The sequence below is a fragment of the Phyllobates terribilis genome, unplaced genomic scaffold, assembly GCF_046119375.1.
Source record: "Phyllobates terribilis strain yellow unplaced genomic scaffold, ASM4611937v1 Scaffold_4__5_contigs__length_816908805, whole genome shotgun sequence".
NCBI lineage: Eukaryota > Metazoa > Chordata > Amphibia > Anura > Dendrobatidae > Phyllobates > Phyllobates terribilis.
The window spans coordinates 759517268-759534803 of NW_027362764.1; the positions used below are offsets into that span (position 1 = coordinate 759517268).

At 39.5% G+C, this 17536-nt stretch overlaps 1 protein-coding gene across 1 annotated transcript in view; it reads left to right on the top strand.

Moving 5' to 3' along the window:
• The window catches only part of EFR3A (EFR3 homolog A), a 163082-nt gene that overhangs the window by 3379 nt on the left and 142167 nt on the right, over positions 1-17536 (top strand). Inside the window, exon 2 of the mRNA XM_073679898.1 lies at positions 1716-1768. Within this exon, the coding sequence (XP_073535999.1) occupies positions 1759-1768 (10 nt within the window). The 5' untranslated portion in view covers positions 1716-1758. The remainder of the gene's footprint in view (positions 1-1715; positions 1769-17536) is intronic.

Below are 17536 nucleotides of genomic sequence, written 5' to 3' on the forward strand. Positions count from 1 at the left end.
TAATATTAAAAACCTTACCATGTGTCAAAGTTGACTTCTGTGTGAATAAGGGCCAACAAAGGACCGGGTCCTGAACTGAGGACACCAGCCAAGTGAAGCTTTTTAAATGTATTATTTAGCTATGTGAAACATGCATTTATGTGCTGCATGTATAAAAACTTAAACCAAGCTCAAATTTGGTGTTTTTTTTTTCTTTGTATTTTTTGCATTCTGAGCAAACCAGGGTGTGGCCTCCCTTCCTAGAGCTGGATAATACATTAAAAAAGCTTCCCTTGGCTGGTGTCCACAGTTCGGGACCCAGTCCTTTGTCGACCCTTATTCACACAGAGGTCAACTTTGACACATGGTAAGGTTTTTAATATTAGACAGCTTAGGACTATCCCGATTGGGTTCACTTTGTTGTGGTGGGATGGCTTTTATACTATTTTTGATCAAAAACAGTGTTACTAAGAACCCTATTTTATTTAACTGCACTTGCTTTTTATTTACAGCACGGTTTATGTTCATTTTGCTTCTTGTAGGTTTTTCTGTTGCATGGATTTTAGTGGCCTGCTGGAGGTCATTTTGCAGGGCTCTGGCACTGCTCCTCCTTGCACAAAGGAGGATGTAGCGGTCCTACTGCTGGGTTGTTGCCTCCTACGGCCCCCTCTCCGTCTCCTGTTGTGGACACTGTGCTGACAGACACAGCTACCCTTCTTGCCACAGCTCGCATTGATGTGCCATCCTGGATGAGCTGCACTACCTGAGCAACTTCTGTGGGTTGTACTGTAGACATCGCCTCATGCTACTGTACCTCTAGGGGTGAGAGCAATGACAAAATGCAAAAGTGACCAAAACAACAGCCAAAAAGGATGAGAACAGAGAAATGGTCTGTGGTCACCACCTGCAGAACCACTCCTTTATAGGGGCTATGTGGCTAATTGCCGATCATTTCTACCTGTCATCTGTTCCGTTTTCACAACAGCAGGAGACACTGATTCACAATCAGTGTCGCTTCATAACTGGACAGGCTGATCTCACAGAGGAGTGATTGACTTGGAGTTACATTGTGTTACATGTTTCCTTTATATTTTTTTGAGCAGTGTATATCTTTTGTTGCCTAAAATACAAAGGAAATGTGTCATCTGTAACTTTCGGCTTTTTAGAGATCATTTCATCTTCAACTTGCTTAACTGTTCACAATAACAGTAATTGTGACCAGGGGTGTCCAAACGTATACATACCACTGTATGAGCCCCATCAGTACATATCTACCGGATGTGCAATAAAAGTCTAATAAATTCTGGTATCTCTGCTGAGAGCCCGTGTGTCCCGTGGTCGGGGCCCCGGCGTCTGCCGCTGTCAGAGGGGCAGATCTCTTGCACTCGGCACTGACTTGGTCGTTTTCTGATCTCCCGTAGAAATGAGTGACTGGATCTGCACCGATAGATCCAGACTGATCGGACCTTTCTAGCATCCTGTCACTATTTCCCAGCTGGAGCCTCTCCTCTTTATGGGGTCTATCTGGTGCCTCTCGCTTCTACCTCTGGAGGCGAGAGGCGCTGCTCTTCCGGCCTCCGTTTTCCATGTGTCTGCGTCGTACCTGGCGAGCGGCTGTCGAAGGCTACATGAGCAGCGCCTCTGACCTCCTGATGCGGATTGACACCTAGCTGTAACATTTAGCAGCACAGAGTATTTCAGCAATACCATACATTCACTTCTTTGCTTCATTTTAGGTTTCAAGCTTCCTCATCTCCAGAACAGAAGAAGAGATATAAGATGCCGGGAGGTACGGTTATATCCTTTATTATACTATGCAGCCTGGTAAACTCGCCCGTCCACATTGTAGACCCCTTTTCTTGTTTTGTTGGGGTAGAGGGCTCCTCGCTCCAGATGACGTCTTTCTCTGGACATCCCTTTTAGTCAAATGTTACAACCCACTATACGTCCAATGGTTACATCCTCTGACCCCGAGCCATTCCTGCAGCCGACTGGTTGTGGTGGTCACACACTCCCATCCTACTCTGCATAGTGGTCCCCTGTGCACTGTAGAGCAGAAATAGCCGCTTGCCCTACACGTCAGGGAAGGAGTAGAGCCTCCGCGGTTCATGACAGTATAGCTGAGATGACTACAAGGTACTACATTGTCAGCTGCCAGAGGGGGAAGGAGACTGATTCTGTTCAGAGTTCCGCAGATTAATTTATAACTACTGTCCAGTATTGGTAAAAGCAAACATTACATGTGGTTTAACTACGGGATAGCTGTACTTTGCAAATGGACACGCAGTAATGCACTGACATAGGGTCGGAAGGACAAAAAATGAGCAAACGTAGCTTCCCAAAAATACAACACTCAAACCGATACATATTGGATATCCCCTTATATTGACACATGCAGTAAAGTTTTGGCATCTGTTGGGCAAAAAATGTTGGGATTGATACATATAGTTTTGTATATATTTTATTTTTTTTGTAATTTAAACCTTTGACTGATTGTAAGACTCAATCGATTTTCCAAAAAAACAAATACGCAGCAGACGATCCGCTGTATTTTTGCACAGTGGGAACTTCGCCTCAGGGTCCATACACACAGTAGAGTCTCATCCACAGCAGTAATTATCACTGTGGACCTCGTTGCAGAAGTCATGTGGCTGAGCCTCACAGTTCACACTTTGCATTGCAAATGTGGAAACTCATGACGACCTCCATAGCATAAACTGAGCTTCAATTTACAACACTAGTCAATTTATGCTGCAAGAGCGTTTCCATGACTTAAAGGGGTTGTACACGAACTGGAAAGTGTTATGTCACGTGACCGCTGCAGCCAGTCAGAGGCCGCTGCAGCCAGTTATGTCACATCACTGCAGGGACACAGTGCTGATATAGCCGGACAAGCTCCGGTCATGTAGGTGAGTACGTGTTTTGTTTTTTTTCATGCATGTGAGTAAATTCTTCATCAAAGCAGAAAAGAAAAACAACGGAGAACAATAGTCCGTGTCTGACTTCTGTGAGCCCTGCACCTTCTCTGATATTCCTGGCACCATATGGCGACCTGGATTTATTTATTTTCTTCCCTATAAGAGGATTAAATAACCCGCGTCCTTGTTTACAGGCAGGAATTTGTAATACGGACTCCATTGTCTGTGCCTGTAATTCACAATAATTACAGCCGTGTGTAATGTACAGCCAATCGGGAGCCCTGATACATGGCATGTATGTATAGCCTTGCTGCCAGTGCCACTACTGGATCCAGCGATCACATGATCACCAGGTCCCTTATTGGCATAGCAGAGATGTTAGCAAACCTAGATGAGCTTTGCCAGTGCGTATTTTCACCTGTAACCGGGCCCCTATTGATGCCCCAGTAACAGTGGGGAAAAAAAAGGTTAATTAAAAAAAGAACACTTTAAAGAGATGAAATATGTTAAGATATATATGAAAATATGTTAAAAAAAGGAAAAAATGAATCCACGTTCTGACGGGGAGTTTATAAGTCTTTTATCTGTCTTTTTGTAAACTCTTCTCATCCGGTTCATGACCACATCAAAGTTCACCTCAACTTTGGTGTGATCCCTGGTCCTGTAATCAGCACAGAGGAGGCTGGCTTCATATTCAGTCTATTATCTACGCCGAGTTCTGCGTCTATATCCTTGAAAATTGGGATTCAGACGGAGCCCCGAGGGGCACAAAAAGTGTAGTAGACGCTGAAAAAAAAGACATATCACCAGACTGGAGGTCAATGGAGTACAATGTGACCATGTTTGCCTCATTATAATGAAGGGCTCCATTGGGGGTTTTCATCTGAATCCCATTTTTTGGGGGGATGGTAAAATCAACTTTTATTAGCATCCATTAATCCAACATCTCTCTAAACGTCATCTACTATTAAGGCCCGGTTCACATTAGTGCGGAGCTCTCCGGTCAGCACTACTTCCGGGTTCCTGATGTATTAATGTACCGCCTTACATATGACACCATGCCGATGGGAAGTCACCGGCATCTAACCTGCTATGGAAAAGGGGATTCTTAAAAATCGGTCCAAGGGAACAAAGAAGAAAGAAAATAATAGTTTAAAGCCATCCCTTTTTGGGGAAGGGGGGATTTAGATGAAAAACTTTTGAGTTATTTTGTTGTGTTTTTGTGTGCACTTATTTATTGGGTTTTTGATGCAGTTTTTTTGTCTATTTGATGTGTCCTGCTTTGATTCTACCTGCTTTGATATACTTATGTACGGATAACGTGCGTTTTCGACGTGGAAATGCACTTTTTTTTTTTTTTTCTTTTTTACCTGCGGAATTTCCACATCTCTTAAAAGTCTATGGGGAAAATCCTCGCAGAGAACCTGGCGTACCCGCAAGAGACATCCTGCGGATACGAAACGTGCACCGCCGGTGAGTTTACGCTGAGTAGTAAAGAAGCGCAGTTGGCAGGAGGTTTAGATAAAAACTGTAAGACACCAAAAACTCATCATGGGAACGAAACCCTAATTGAGTCATTCTGCAGCCAGTATTAGAGCTATGTAAGGCATAAGGTGCAAACATCATGAAATCGAATTGCAAAAATGATTTTTAGCCAAAAATATATGAATTTTCCTTACGTCCCTAATTACCTGGCTGCTTCTCTGCTCCCGCCTGTCTGAGCGAAGCTTCAGTCACTAAATATGGCGGGGTAAGACCGAGCGCTAATAGGATCAGTGCTGAACGAGCGGCTGATCCGGGGCTCGTTGTCTGCGCCACTAATTCACTTCCAAACGTCACTTTAACTTTGGCTCAGTTGATCGAGGTTGACGAAGGCGAGCGGCGGCGGCGGCGGGATTTGCATATGGAAAGCTTACTCTGCAGATTCTGCAGACGCTGAGTTAACATGTTGTTTGCCATAAAGTTGTACAAATGACCCCCGCTTTATATTAGTTGGGATGTTTCATCTGTTATTTACATTACTGCATACAAAAGCCATAAATTACTTTTATTTTTTAGTCACTGTAGCTGTGCAATTAATTAATTAATTTATTTTTTTAGACAACATATTTTGGTACATAAATTTTAAACTTTTTTTATTATTATTTTGGGTTTTTATTGCTGCACGCATTTTTAAGTTTTCTGATAACCTCTATAGTCATAAACAGTTTTTATTCTCTTGTTCTCTATTTGATTAATACTTTTTTGTTTTTTGTTCAAATAGTTTAGCAATAACTTTTTTTTTTTTTTTTTTTACATAATGTGTATTTTAACTGTAATGAATCAAGGTGTGAAATGCAAAATCCGCTATGAAAGGGAATATATCGCTTAGATTATTTATTTAACAAATTAAAATCAGACCGTGTTCTTATTTTTTTTCCCGGGCTTTATACACTGTTCAGAAAAATAAAGGGAGCACTTAAACAACAGAATATAACTCCAAGTAAATCAAACTTCTGTGAAATCAAACTGTCCACTTAGGAAGCAACACTGATTGACAATCAATTTCCCATGCTGTTGTGCAAATGGCATAGACTAGTGATTTTCAAGCTTTTTTGAGCCGCGGCACACTTTTTATACTTAGAAAATCCTGGGGCACACCACCAACCAAAATAGCACAAAATGACACTAAAACAGTCATATTATACATATAGTTAATAATATAGATTCTAAATTTATTTTACTCACTCAGTGTGAAACCTGGGCCTGTTTCGATAAACACAAAAGGGATATCCTGGCAGGAATGGTGGAAAGACGCACACGAAGCTCTTCCTCAACAGTTCTCAGTTTCTCCCTGTTTTTAGTTTTTAGGCTATGTGCCCACGTTGCAGACCTGAAGCATATTTTTTACGCTTCTCCCTGGCGGGAAAATCGCATGCGGATATTACATGCGGTTTTCCCGCCAGGTAGAAGCGTTTGTGAGGCGTCTTTGCATGCATTTCCGCATGCGGGTTATCAAGCACTTCTCCAAGCATCACTTGGAAAAGTGCTTGACAACTTGTTCAGAATGGTAAAAAATAAAAAAATAAACTTTATACTCACCTTCTGATGCATTCTCTGCCCCGTCCGGAGTCTTGAGCGGCTCACGCTGTTGTGTGCAGGACCTGCGGTGACGTCATTGAGTCATGTGGTGGGTCACATGACTCAATGACGTGGCAGGTCCTTCAGACAACAGCGCGACGGAGGGAAAACATCAGAAGATAAGTATAAACTTTATTTTATTCTTTTTTTTACAGGTTCTTTGGTACCCAGGTCTGGAGGAGAGTCTCCTCTCCTCCAGACTTGGGTACCATCCGCACATTGATTCCGCAGCGCTTCCGCAAAATTAATGAACATGCTGCGGATTTTTGACTGCAGCATATACGCTGCGGAAAAATCCGCAGCATGGGCATTGACATTGCGGAATGCCATTGGGGACCATGGGGTGCGGATCTACATGCGTTTTTCAAGCGTTTACGCTGCGGAAATTCCGCAGCATATACGCTTGAAAAACGCTACGTGGGCACACAGCCTTATCGCAGTCAAGCTTGAGAAGCCCAGCTCACATAGATATGTGGTTGAAAATGGGAGCAATGTCAAAATAGCTTTGTTGGCCAGAATGGGGAACTCCTTGGCAACAGATAACCAAAAACTGTCCAAAGGAAGATCAGCAAACTTTAGCTTTAAACCGCGATCTTGCTTCAGTTCAACGAGTTCCTCTTGCTCCTTTAAAGTCATGTCCTTTCCAGCAACGGATAATGAGCTGTATGGGTCCCTAACCCCCAGTCAAGGCATTCTGTGAAGGCTGAAGAGAAATAGAACGATAACTTCTCCTCAAGAGTTTTCAAATGTCTGCCAATCGCTTCGCACATTGCAGCAGTATTGTCATCATGCAGTTTCTCGGTGAGGTGGGAACATCTGAAGGTTGCCACCCTGCACATGTTGTTGCCAGAGCTGCACCTTTAAACGGAATCCGTTCATTTTATCAGTGCTTGTAAGCAGGTTTTCATTTCGACCTTGCATCTTTGCAACGAGGGCCTCACGGTGCAAGAAACAGTGGGTAGCAAGAACATCTGGGTTTCTTTCTTTAACCCTACTTACAAAAACCATCCAAAACCTGACAAATTCAATGGACGAGAGAGTTCAGAAGCTCCTTTCGAACAAGGGGTCCTATGTGCAAATGTAACATCACCTAGAATAAAGTTTTGAGTTGAAAACTGTTTGATTTCAGTTTGTAATAACCTGCTAATGCTTATAATTTAAAAAATTACCATTTTTTTGTTCTTTATTAAAATGAAAAGGTTGAAAACTCTGCTGTGCATAATAATTTGGAACATGCATTTTGAGTGCAGTTTGAGTTTATTTTTTTTTAAATATACTGTTATCATAGGCAGTTTGTACAAAAACCTTTCAATTGTACTCTAATAGTTATTTGACTGGAAAATTACAATGACTGCAATTCATATAGGTAATTTGGGAAAATCTGAGAAAATATTATTTTCATAATAATTTGGAACACAGTATAGACGCTTAAACCTTTTAAATGTGCCTGTCCCAATTTGCAGAAGATTACCAACGCGTTTGATTTTTTTTTTCCTTTCACTAGTGAAAGTGTTGCCTAACTAATTTTCAGATCCATGAAGTGTCAGTATTCCCACATAATGTGCTAATTAGAAAAGCTGCCTAGATACTAGAAGAAAATCTCGTTCGTGTATAGCAACTATTGTGCAAAAATCAGTCTATTCTGAGCTATTCCAACAAGTGTCTGCTAAAAACATGCATGTGCTGAGATACTGAATAGTTTTCTGTATCATATATACTGTTATTCCTGATGTATGACCAAGATCGTTATGTTCTTGTACATAGGGGCAGTATTATAGTGCAAAATCTCACCTCGTGGGGTATCCTTGATCATAAGGAAGGTGAGAGATCAGCCTAAAACTACACGGGGAGAACTTGTTAATGATCTCAAGGTAGCTGGGACCACAGTCACCAAGAAAACCATTGGTAACATATTACGCCTTAAAGGTTTAAAACCCTGCAGGTCCCCCTGCTCAAGAAGGCACATGTACAGGCCCGTCTGAAGTTTGCCAATGAACACCTGGATGATTCTGGGAGTTATTGGGAGAACGTGCTGTGCTCAGATGAGACAAAAATTGAGCTCTTTGGCATTAACTCAACTCACTGTGTTTGAAGGAAGAAGAAGGAGGAGTACAACCCTAAGAACATCGTCCCAACCGTGAAGCATGGTGGGGAAACATTATACTTTGGGGGTGCTTTTCTGCAAAGGGGACATGACGACTGCACCGTACTGAAGGGAAGATGGATGGGGTCATGTATTGCAAGATTTTGGCCAACAACCTCCTTCCCTCAGTAAGAGCATTGAAGATGGGTCATGGCTGGGTCTTCCAGCAAGACAATGACCCAAAACATACAGCCAAGGCAACAAAGGAGTGGCTGAAAAAGAAGCACAGTAAGGTCATGGAGTGGCCTAGCCAGTCTCCAGACCTTAATCCCATAGAAAAGGAGTTGAAGCTCTGAGTTGTCAAGCGATAGCCGCAAAATCTGAATGATCTAGAGATCTGCAAAGAGGAGTGGACCAAAACTCCTCCTGACATGTGCACAACCCTCATCATCAACTACAAACAACGTCTGACTGCTGTGCTTGCCAACAAGGGTTTCGCCACCAAGTATTAAGTGTTGTTTGCCAGAGGGATCAAATACTTATTTCTCACTGCAAAATGCAAAAAAAATTTCTAATTTATACAATGTGATTTTCATGTGTGTTTTTTTTTTTGGGATATTCTATCTATCAATGTTAATATTAAACTACCCTTGAAATTATAGACTGTTCATGTCTTTGTCGGTGGGCAAACTTACAAAAACAGCAAGGGATCAAATACTTATTTCCCCCACTGTGTGTGTATGTAATAAAAAAAAAAAAAAAAAAAAAAAATATATATATATTTTGGCTTTTTACAATGCAGATGTCTCGTGACATTGTCCTTCTCCCACTGGAGCCATAAAACTTAACGCAATCTGACAGTCGTTGGCGACATATTTCCCTTCCTATCGAACGTCCCGGGAGAGGTGCGATTGCTGTGAAACCTGTAAGAACGGTTCAGCCATTTAGAGTTTTCTTGTGTAGACGTTTGGCCCTTGGCAAAAAGTGATAATCTGTAGCTTGACCTCTTCTAACGCAAATGCCATAACCTTCTCCGCTATTTAACCATTCACAACCTGCTACATAGTGTAGAATTGATTACACAACTCCCTGCAGAGCAATCGTGTGTCGGGTGATTGCATAAAGTACGTTACTCCCCTTTTCTTTATGATTTGTGGGATCTCAAAACTTTTTGCCACAGCCATAACATGGACTTAACGCAATGTCTTATAGCAAAATCCCAAGGTGGTCCTTAGCTGAAGCATCATCTTGTATCATATTAGATTTTTTTTAGATTTTAAAGGACTCTACCTGTGCTTCAGTTTACATTGCTGGCTGTAGAATGACTTAAAGGGGATATCCGGGACTTTCTGAAAAACAAAAAATGTGCCTAAGCACTAACAGACACCTAGTTTCTACCTACCTGCCTTTTGTGTACGGTGCAGTTTTTCCCCCGACTCCTGCTGACCATTCAGCTCCCTCTGCTGATGTCATGTCGACGCAGCGGCAGATTCCTTTCTGCTCCGCTCTGTTGACAGGACTGGACTTCTGAAGTCATTCCGATTAACAGCTGGATTCCCACTGCCTAACTGGGGGAGCTGACTGTCAATCAGAATTAAGTCACGCCCCATCGACAGCAGGGCGGGAAATAATGCTCCACTCTGTCGATGTGACGTCAGCAGAGACAGCTGAATCGCCGGCAGGAGCAATCTGTGACCTCTCTGTGCCAGGGAAGAACGGGGCCGTGCACAAAAGGCAGGTAAGGAGCAACTACCTACCTGTTAGTGCTTTGGCACATTTTTTTTTTTTTTCCAGAAAGTCCCGAATATACCCTTTAACTGAGAATCCATCAGTGTGCTCGTCCTGACTGCCCACTTTACTGGGCTTATTTCTTCTGAGCACCACATCAAAGTTGAACTGACATCATAAGTGAAGGTGAGAAGAAAGTATGAGAGCTATAAACCTTGTCATCAGAGCTCACTGAGGGATCCTCCTTTAACTCATTCTGTAGCCAAGAGTGTGAAGTGAATCATTGAGTCCTTTTTAAAAGCTAAACTTGTCCAAAAATTTCAATGAAACCCAAGTGCAAAAATGAATTTTAACCCAACATGCTTGCATTTAGGGTAAAAAAAGAAATAAAAATGCCACCGAAGGGGTCCATATCCTGCATCTGTCAGTATGAAAATGCAGTCTAATCTGCAGGCACCCAGTTATGGATCAGGGGGAGTAGAATAGAATAATATGTAGTTTTGTGAGAATAGATTGAGTATAACCTGTGCTTTCATCATTTATACCTCCTGCTCTTTCTGGGATTTTCTGTCAAGTGGGCGGGGCTATCGGTGATTGACAGCTCTCTTTGCATGCACACTTACACATAGAAAACTAATAGGACCGCCCACTCGACTAAAAATCACAGAAAGAGCAGAGGATTAAATGATGAAAGCCCAGGTTATACAAAATCTTTTGTCACAAACTATACATCAGTATACTCCACTCCCCCCTCTATAACATCCTGCCTGCAGATTGGACTGCATTTTCATGGTGATAGTTTCCCATTAAAGGCAGTCATACACAAATCCGTGTTCTGCTGGTTTCAGGACTCCAATAGATGTGAATGTAGAGAACCTTCCCTTACTAGTGGCAGCTGCTGATCCCAGAGATACTGAGCACTGTGAGATCTCAGCAGCAGGAGGGACTCTGAGGAGCTGTCAGTCCGACTGGGCAGAGATTCAGCAGCAGATGGGAGGGACACCTAGGAGCTGTCAGGCTCAGAGAATAGCAGGGATGAGGGACACTGAGGAGCTGTCAGGCTGTGGGTAGAGAGCAGCAGGGAGGAGGGACATTGAGGAGCTGTCAGGCTTTGGGTAGAGAGCAGCAGGGAGGAGGGACATTGAGGAGCTGTCAGGCTTTGGGTAGAGAGCAGCAGAGAGGAGGGACATTGAGGAACTGTCAGGCTCAGAACAGCAGGGAGAAGGGACACTGAGGAGCTGTCAGGCTATGTGGGCAGAGAGCAGCAGGGAGGAGGGACACTGAGGAGCTGTCAGGCTTTGGGTAGAGAGCAGCAGGGAGGAGGGACATTGAGGAGCTGTCAGGCTTTGGGTAGAGAGCAGCAGAGAGGAGGGACATTGAGGAACTGTCAGGCTCAGAACAGCAGGGAGAAGGGACACTGAGGAGCTGTCAGGCTATGTGGGCAGAGAGCAGCAGGGAGGAGGGACACTGAGGAGCTGTCAGGCTATGTGGGCAGAGGGCAGCATGGAGGAGGGACACTGAGGAGCTGTCAGGCTATGTGGGCAGAGGGCAGCATGGAGGAGGGACACTGAGGAGCTGTCAGGCTATGTGGGCAGAGAGCAGCAGGGAGGAGGGACACTGAGGAGCTGTCAGGCTATGTGGGCAGAGGGCAGCATGGAGGAGGGACACTGAGGAGCTGTCAGGCTATGTGGGCAGAGAGCAGCAGGGAGGAGGGACACTGAGGAGCTGTCAGGCTATGTGGGCAGAGAGCAGCAGGGAGGAGGGACACTGAGGAGCTGTCAGGCTATGTGGGCAGAGGGCAGCATGGAGGAGGGACACTGAGGAGCTGTCAGGCTATGTGGGCAGAGGGCAGCATGGAGGAGGGACACTGAGGAGCTGTCAGGCTATGTGGGCAGAGGGCAGCATGGAGGAGGGACACTGAGGAGCTGTCAGGCTATGTGGGCAGAGAGCAGCAGCAGCATTTTAATAGACATTTATGAAATCTACACAGAATATGCCACGTTGGCAAAATACCAATGCAGAATTTGTACCTGTTGGGGACAAAAAAAAAAAGTTTTGCTGAAAGTGGACAGTCATTGTAAGCAAAACAAACCAGGGCCAATTTATGCTAAGAAATTTTTTTCCAAGTGTCATTAGTTCTCTGGTGTCTGTCGTACATCACTTTGAAAAATGCCTCTTGTTCCATCCTGACAATAAAAAGAAACATCTTTCAAGCCATAAAATTTAGTGGTGTGCACAGTGACAGGCGTCCCTATAGAAGCGCTCGCTTGTCATTCTGCACGAGGCTTTGCTTTGTAGCCTGGATCTCACACCTTTCTCCCCAGGCAGCTCAAAGGATGTATTCTAGGTTAGTGCAATATAACGGCATTGAAGTGACCTTGTTTATGGCATCGCCTGCCTGCATTTATATTGATCATTTAGCCTCTGTGCCTTTTACCAGGCAATAATTTATCCACTGTAAATCCAATGACAGCTGGTTGACTTGGAAGCAAAACTCCCATCAGCCGTCCTCAAACATCATCATTTAGCTGCAGATATTTATTTTCTATGTGAACTGAAAGCAATTCGACTTTAAATACTGTGCAATGGAAAATAGGAAAAAACAAACCGAATATGTGTGTGTGTGTGTGTGTATATATATATATATATATATATATATATATATATATATATATATATATATATATATATATATATATATGTATATGTATATATATATATATATATATATATATATATGTATATATATATAATGTGATATCGCACATGATATATGAATGAAAAACACCCAACCCTATTTGATTAAGTGTACAAATTATTACAAGTACTTCATTCCCTTTGTTTCACAAAAGCGGACAGTCATATTTGCTTATATAGAGCTATGAATATTGTAATACTGTCCCTTATTTACAAGAATATACCGTAACTACTATAATACTGCCCCTATTTACAAGAATCTAACTACCATAATACTGGTCCCTATGTACAAGAATATAACTACTATAATACTGCTCCTATGTACAAGAATATAACTACTATAATACTGCCCCTATGTACAAGAATATAACTACTATAATACTGCTCCTATGTATAAGAATATAACTACTATAATACTGCTCCTATGTGCAAGAATATAACTACTATAATACTGTCCCTATGTACAAGAATATAGCTACTATAATACTGCCCCCTATGTACAAGAATATAACTACTATAATACTGCCCCCTATGTACAAGAATATAACTACTATAATACTGCCCCCTATGTACAAGAATATAACTACTATAATACTGCTCCTATGTACAAGGATATAACTACTATAATACTCCTCCTATGTACAAGGATATAACTACTACAGTACTGCCCCCTATATACAAGAATATAACTACTATAATACTGCCCCTATGTACAAGAATATAACTACTATAATACTGCTCCTATATACAAGGATATAACTACTACAGTACTGCCCCCTATGTACAAGAATATAACTACTATAATACTGCCCCCTATGTACAAGAATATAACTACTATAATACTGCTCCTATGTACAAGGATATAACTACTATAATACTCCTCCTATGTACAAGGATATAACTACTACAGTACTGCCCCCTATATACAAGAATATAACTACTATAATACTGCCCCTATGTACAATAATATAACTACTATAATACTGCTCCTATATACAAGGATATAACTACTACAGTACTGCCCCCTATATACAAGAATATAACTACTATAATACTGCCCCCTATATACAAGAATATAACTACTATAATACTGCCCCTATGTACAAGAATATAACTACTATAATACTGCTCCTATGTACAAGAATATAACTACTATAATACTGCTCCTATGTACAAGAATATAACTACTATAATACTGCCCCTATGTACAAGAATATAACTACTATAATACTGCCCCTATGTACAAGAATATAACTACTATAATACTGCTCCTATGTACAAGAATATAACTACTATAATACTGCTCCTATGTACAAGAATATAACTACTATAATACTGCCCCTATGTACAAGAATATAACTACTATAATACTGCTCCTATGTACAAGAATATAACTACTAAATACTGCTCCTATGTACAAGAATATAACTACTATACTACTGCTCCTATGTACAAGACTATAACTACTATAATACTGCTCCCTATATACAAGAATATAACTACTATAATACTGCTCCTATGTACAAGAATATAATACTGCTCCTATGTACAAGAATATAACTACTATAATACTGCTCCTATGTACAAGAATATAACTACTATAATACTGCCCCTATGTACAAGAATATAACTACTATAATACTGCTCCTATGTACAAGAATATAACTACTATAATACTGCTCCTATGTACAAGAATATAACTACTTTAATACTGCTCCTTTGTACAAGAATATAACTACTATAATACTGCCCCTATGTACAAGACTATAACTACTATAATTCTGCTCCTATGTACAAGAATATAACTACTATAATACTGACCCTATGTACAAGAATATAACTACTATAATACTGCCACTATGTACAAGAAAATAACTACTATAATACTGCCCCTATGTACAAGAATATAACTACTATAATACTGCTCCTATGTACAAGACTATAACTACTATAATACTGCTCCCTATATACAAGAATATAACTACTATAATACTGCTCCCTATATACAAGAATATAACTACTATAATACTGCCCCTATGTACCAGAATATAACTACTATAATACTGCTCCTATGTACAAGAATATAACTACTATAATACTGCTCCTTATGTACAAGAATATAACTACTATAATACTGTTCTTATGTGCAAGAATATAACTACTATAATACTGCTCCTATGTACAAGTATATAACTGCTATAATACTACCCCCTATGTACAGGAATATAACTACTATAATACTGCTCCTATGTACAAGAATATAACTACTATAATACTGCTCCTATGTACAAGAATATAACTACTATAATACTGCTCCTATGTACAAGAATATAATACTGCTCCTATGTACAAGAATATAACTACTATAATACTGCTCCTATGTACAAGAATATAACTACTATACTACTGCTCCAATGTACAAGAATATAACTACTAAATACTGCCCCTATGTACAAGAATATAACTACTATAATACTGCTCCTATGTACAAGAATATAACTACTATACTACTGCTCCTATGTACAAGAATATAACTACTATACTACTGCTCCTATGTACAAGAATATAATACTGCTCCTATGTACAAGAATATAACTACTATAATACTGCTCCTATGTACAAGAATATAACTACTATACTACTGCTCCTATGTACAAGAATATAACTACTATACTACTGCTCCTATGTACAAGAATATAATACTGCTCCTATGTACAAGAATATAACTACTATAATACTGCTCCTATGTACAAGAATATAACTACTATAATACTGCTCCCTATATACAAGAATATAACTACTATAATACTGCCCCTATGTACCAGAATATAACTACTATAATACTGCTCCTATGTACAAGAATATAACTGCTATAATACTGCCCCTATGTACAAGAATATAACTGCTATAATACTGCCGCTATGTACAAGAATATAACTACTATAATACTGCTCCTATGTACAAGAATATAACTACTATAATACTGCTCCCTATATACAAGAATATAACTACTATAATACTGCCCCTATGTACCAGAATATAACTACTATAATACTGCTCCCTATATACAAGAACATAACTACTATAATACTGCTCCTATGTACAAGAATATAACTACTATAATACTGCCCCTATGTACAAGAATATAACTACTATAATACTGCCCCTATGTACAAGAATATAACTACTATAATACTGCTCCTATGTACAAGACTATAACTACTATAATACTGCTCCTATGTACAAGAATATAACTACTATAATTCTGCTCCCTATATACAAGAATATAACTACTATAATACTGCCCCTATGTACCAGAATATAACTACTATAATACTGCTCCTATGTACAAGAATATAACTACTATAATACTGCTCCTTATGTACAAGAATATAACTACTATAATACTGTTCTTATGTGCAAGAATATAACTACTATAATACTGCTCCTATGTACAAGTATATAACTACTATAATACTACCCCCTATGTACAAGAATATAACTACTATAATACTGCTCCTATGTACAAGAATATAACTACTATAATACTGCTCCTATGTACAAGAATATAACTACTATAATACTGCTCCTATGTACAAGAATATAACTACTATAATACTGCTCCTATGTACAAGAATATAACTACTATAATACTGCTCCTATGTACAAGAATATAACTACTATAATACTGCCCCTATGTACAGTAATATAACTACTATAATACTGCCCCCTATGTACAAGAATATAACTACTATAATACTGCTCCTATGTACAAGAATATAACTACTATAATACTGCTCCTATGTACAAGAATATAACTACTATAATACTGCCCCTATGTACAAGAATATAACTGCTATAATACTGCCCCTATGTACAAGAATATAACTGCTATAATACTGCTCCTATGTACAAGAATATAACTACTATAATACTGCTCCCTATATACAAGAATATAACTACTATAATACTGCCCCTATGTACCAGAATATAACTACTATAATACTGCTCCCTATATACAAGAATATAACTACTATAATACTGCTCCTATGTACAAGAATATAACTACTATAATACTGCTCCTATGTACAAGACTATAACTACTATAATACTGCTCCCTATATACAAGAATATAACTACTATAAAACTGCTCCCTATATACAAGAATATAACTACTATAATACTGCCCCTATGTACCAGAATATAACTACTATAATACTGCTCCTATGTACAAGAATATAACTACTATAATACTGCTCCTTATGTACAAGAATATAACTACTATAATACTGTTCTTATGTGCAAGAATATAACTACTATAATACTGCTCCTATGTACAAGTATATAACTACTATAATACTACCCCCTATGTACAAGAATATAACTACTATAATACTGCTCCTATGTACAAGAATATAACTACTATAATACTGCACCTATGTACAAGAATATATTTACTATAATACTGCCCCTATGTACAGTAATATAACTACTATAATACTGCCCCTATGTACAAGAATATAACTACTATAATACTGCTCCCTATGTACAAGAATATAACTACTATAATACTGCCCCCTATGTACAAGAATATGACTACTATAATACTGCTCCTACAGTATGTACAAGAATATAACTACCACAATACTGCTCCTATGTACAAGGATATAACTACTACAATACTGCTCCTATGTACAAGGATATAACTACTATAATACTGTTCCCTATGTACAAGAATATAATACTGCTCCTATGTACAAGAATATAACTACTATAATACTACTCCTATGTACAAGAATATAATACTGCTCCTATGTACAAGAATATAACTACTATAATACTGCTCCTATGTACAAGAATATAACTACTATAATTCTGCTCCTATGTACAAGAATATAACTACTATAATACTGCTCCTATGTACAAGAATATAACTACTATAATACTGCTCCTATGTACAAGAATATAACTACTATAATACTGCTCCTATGTACAAGAATATAACTACTAT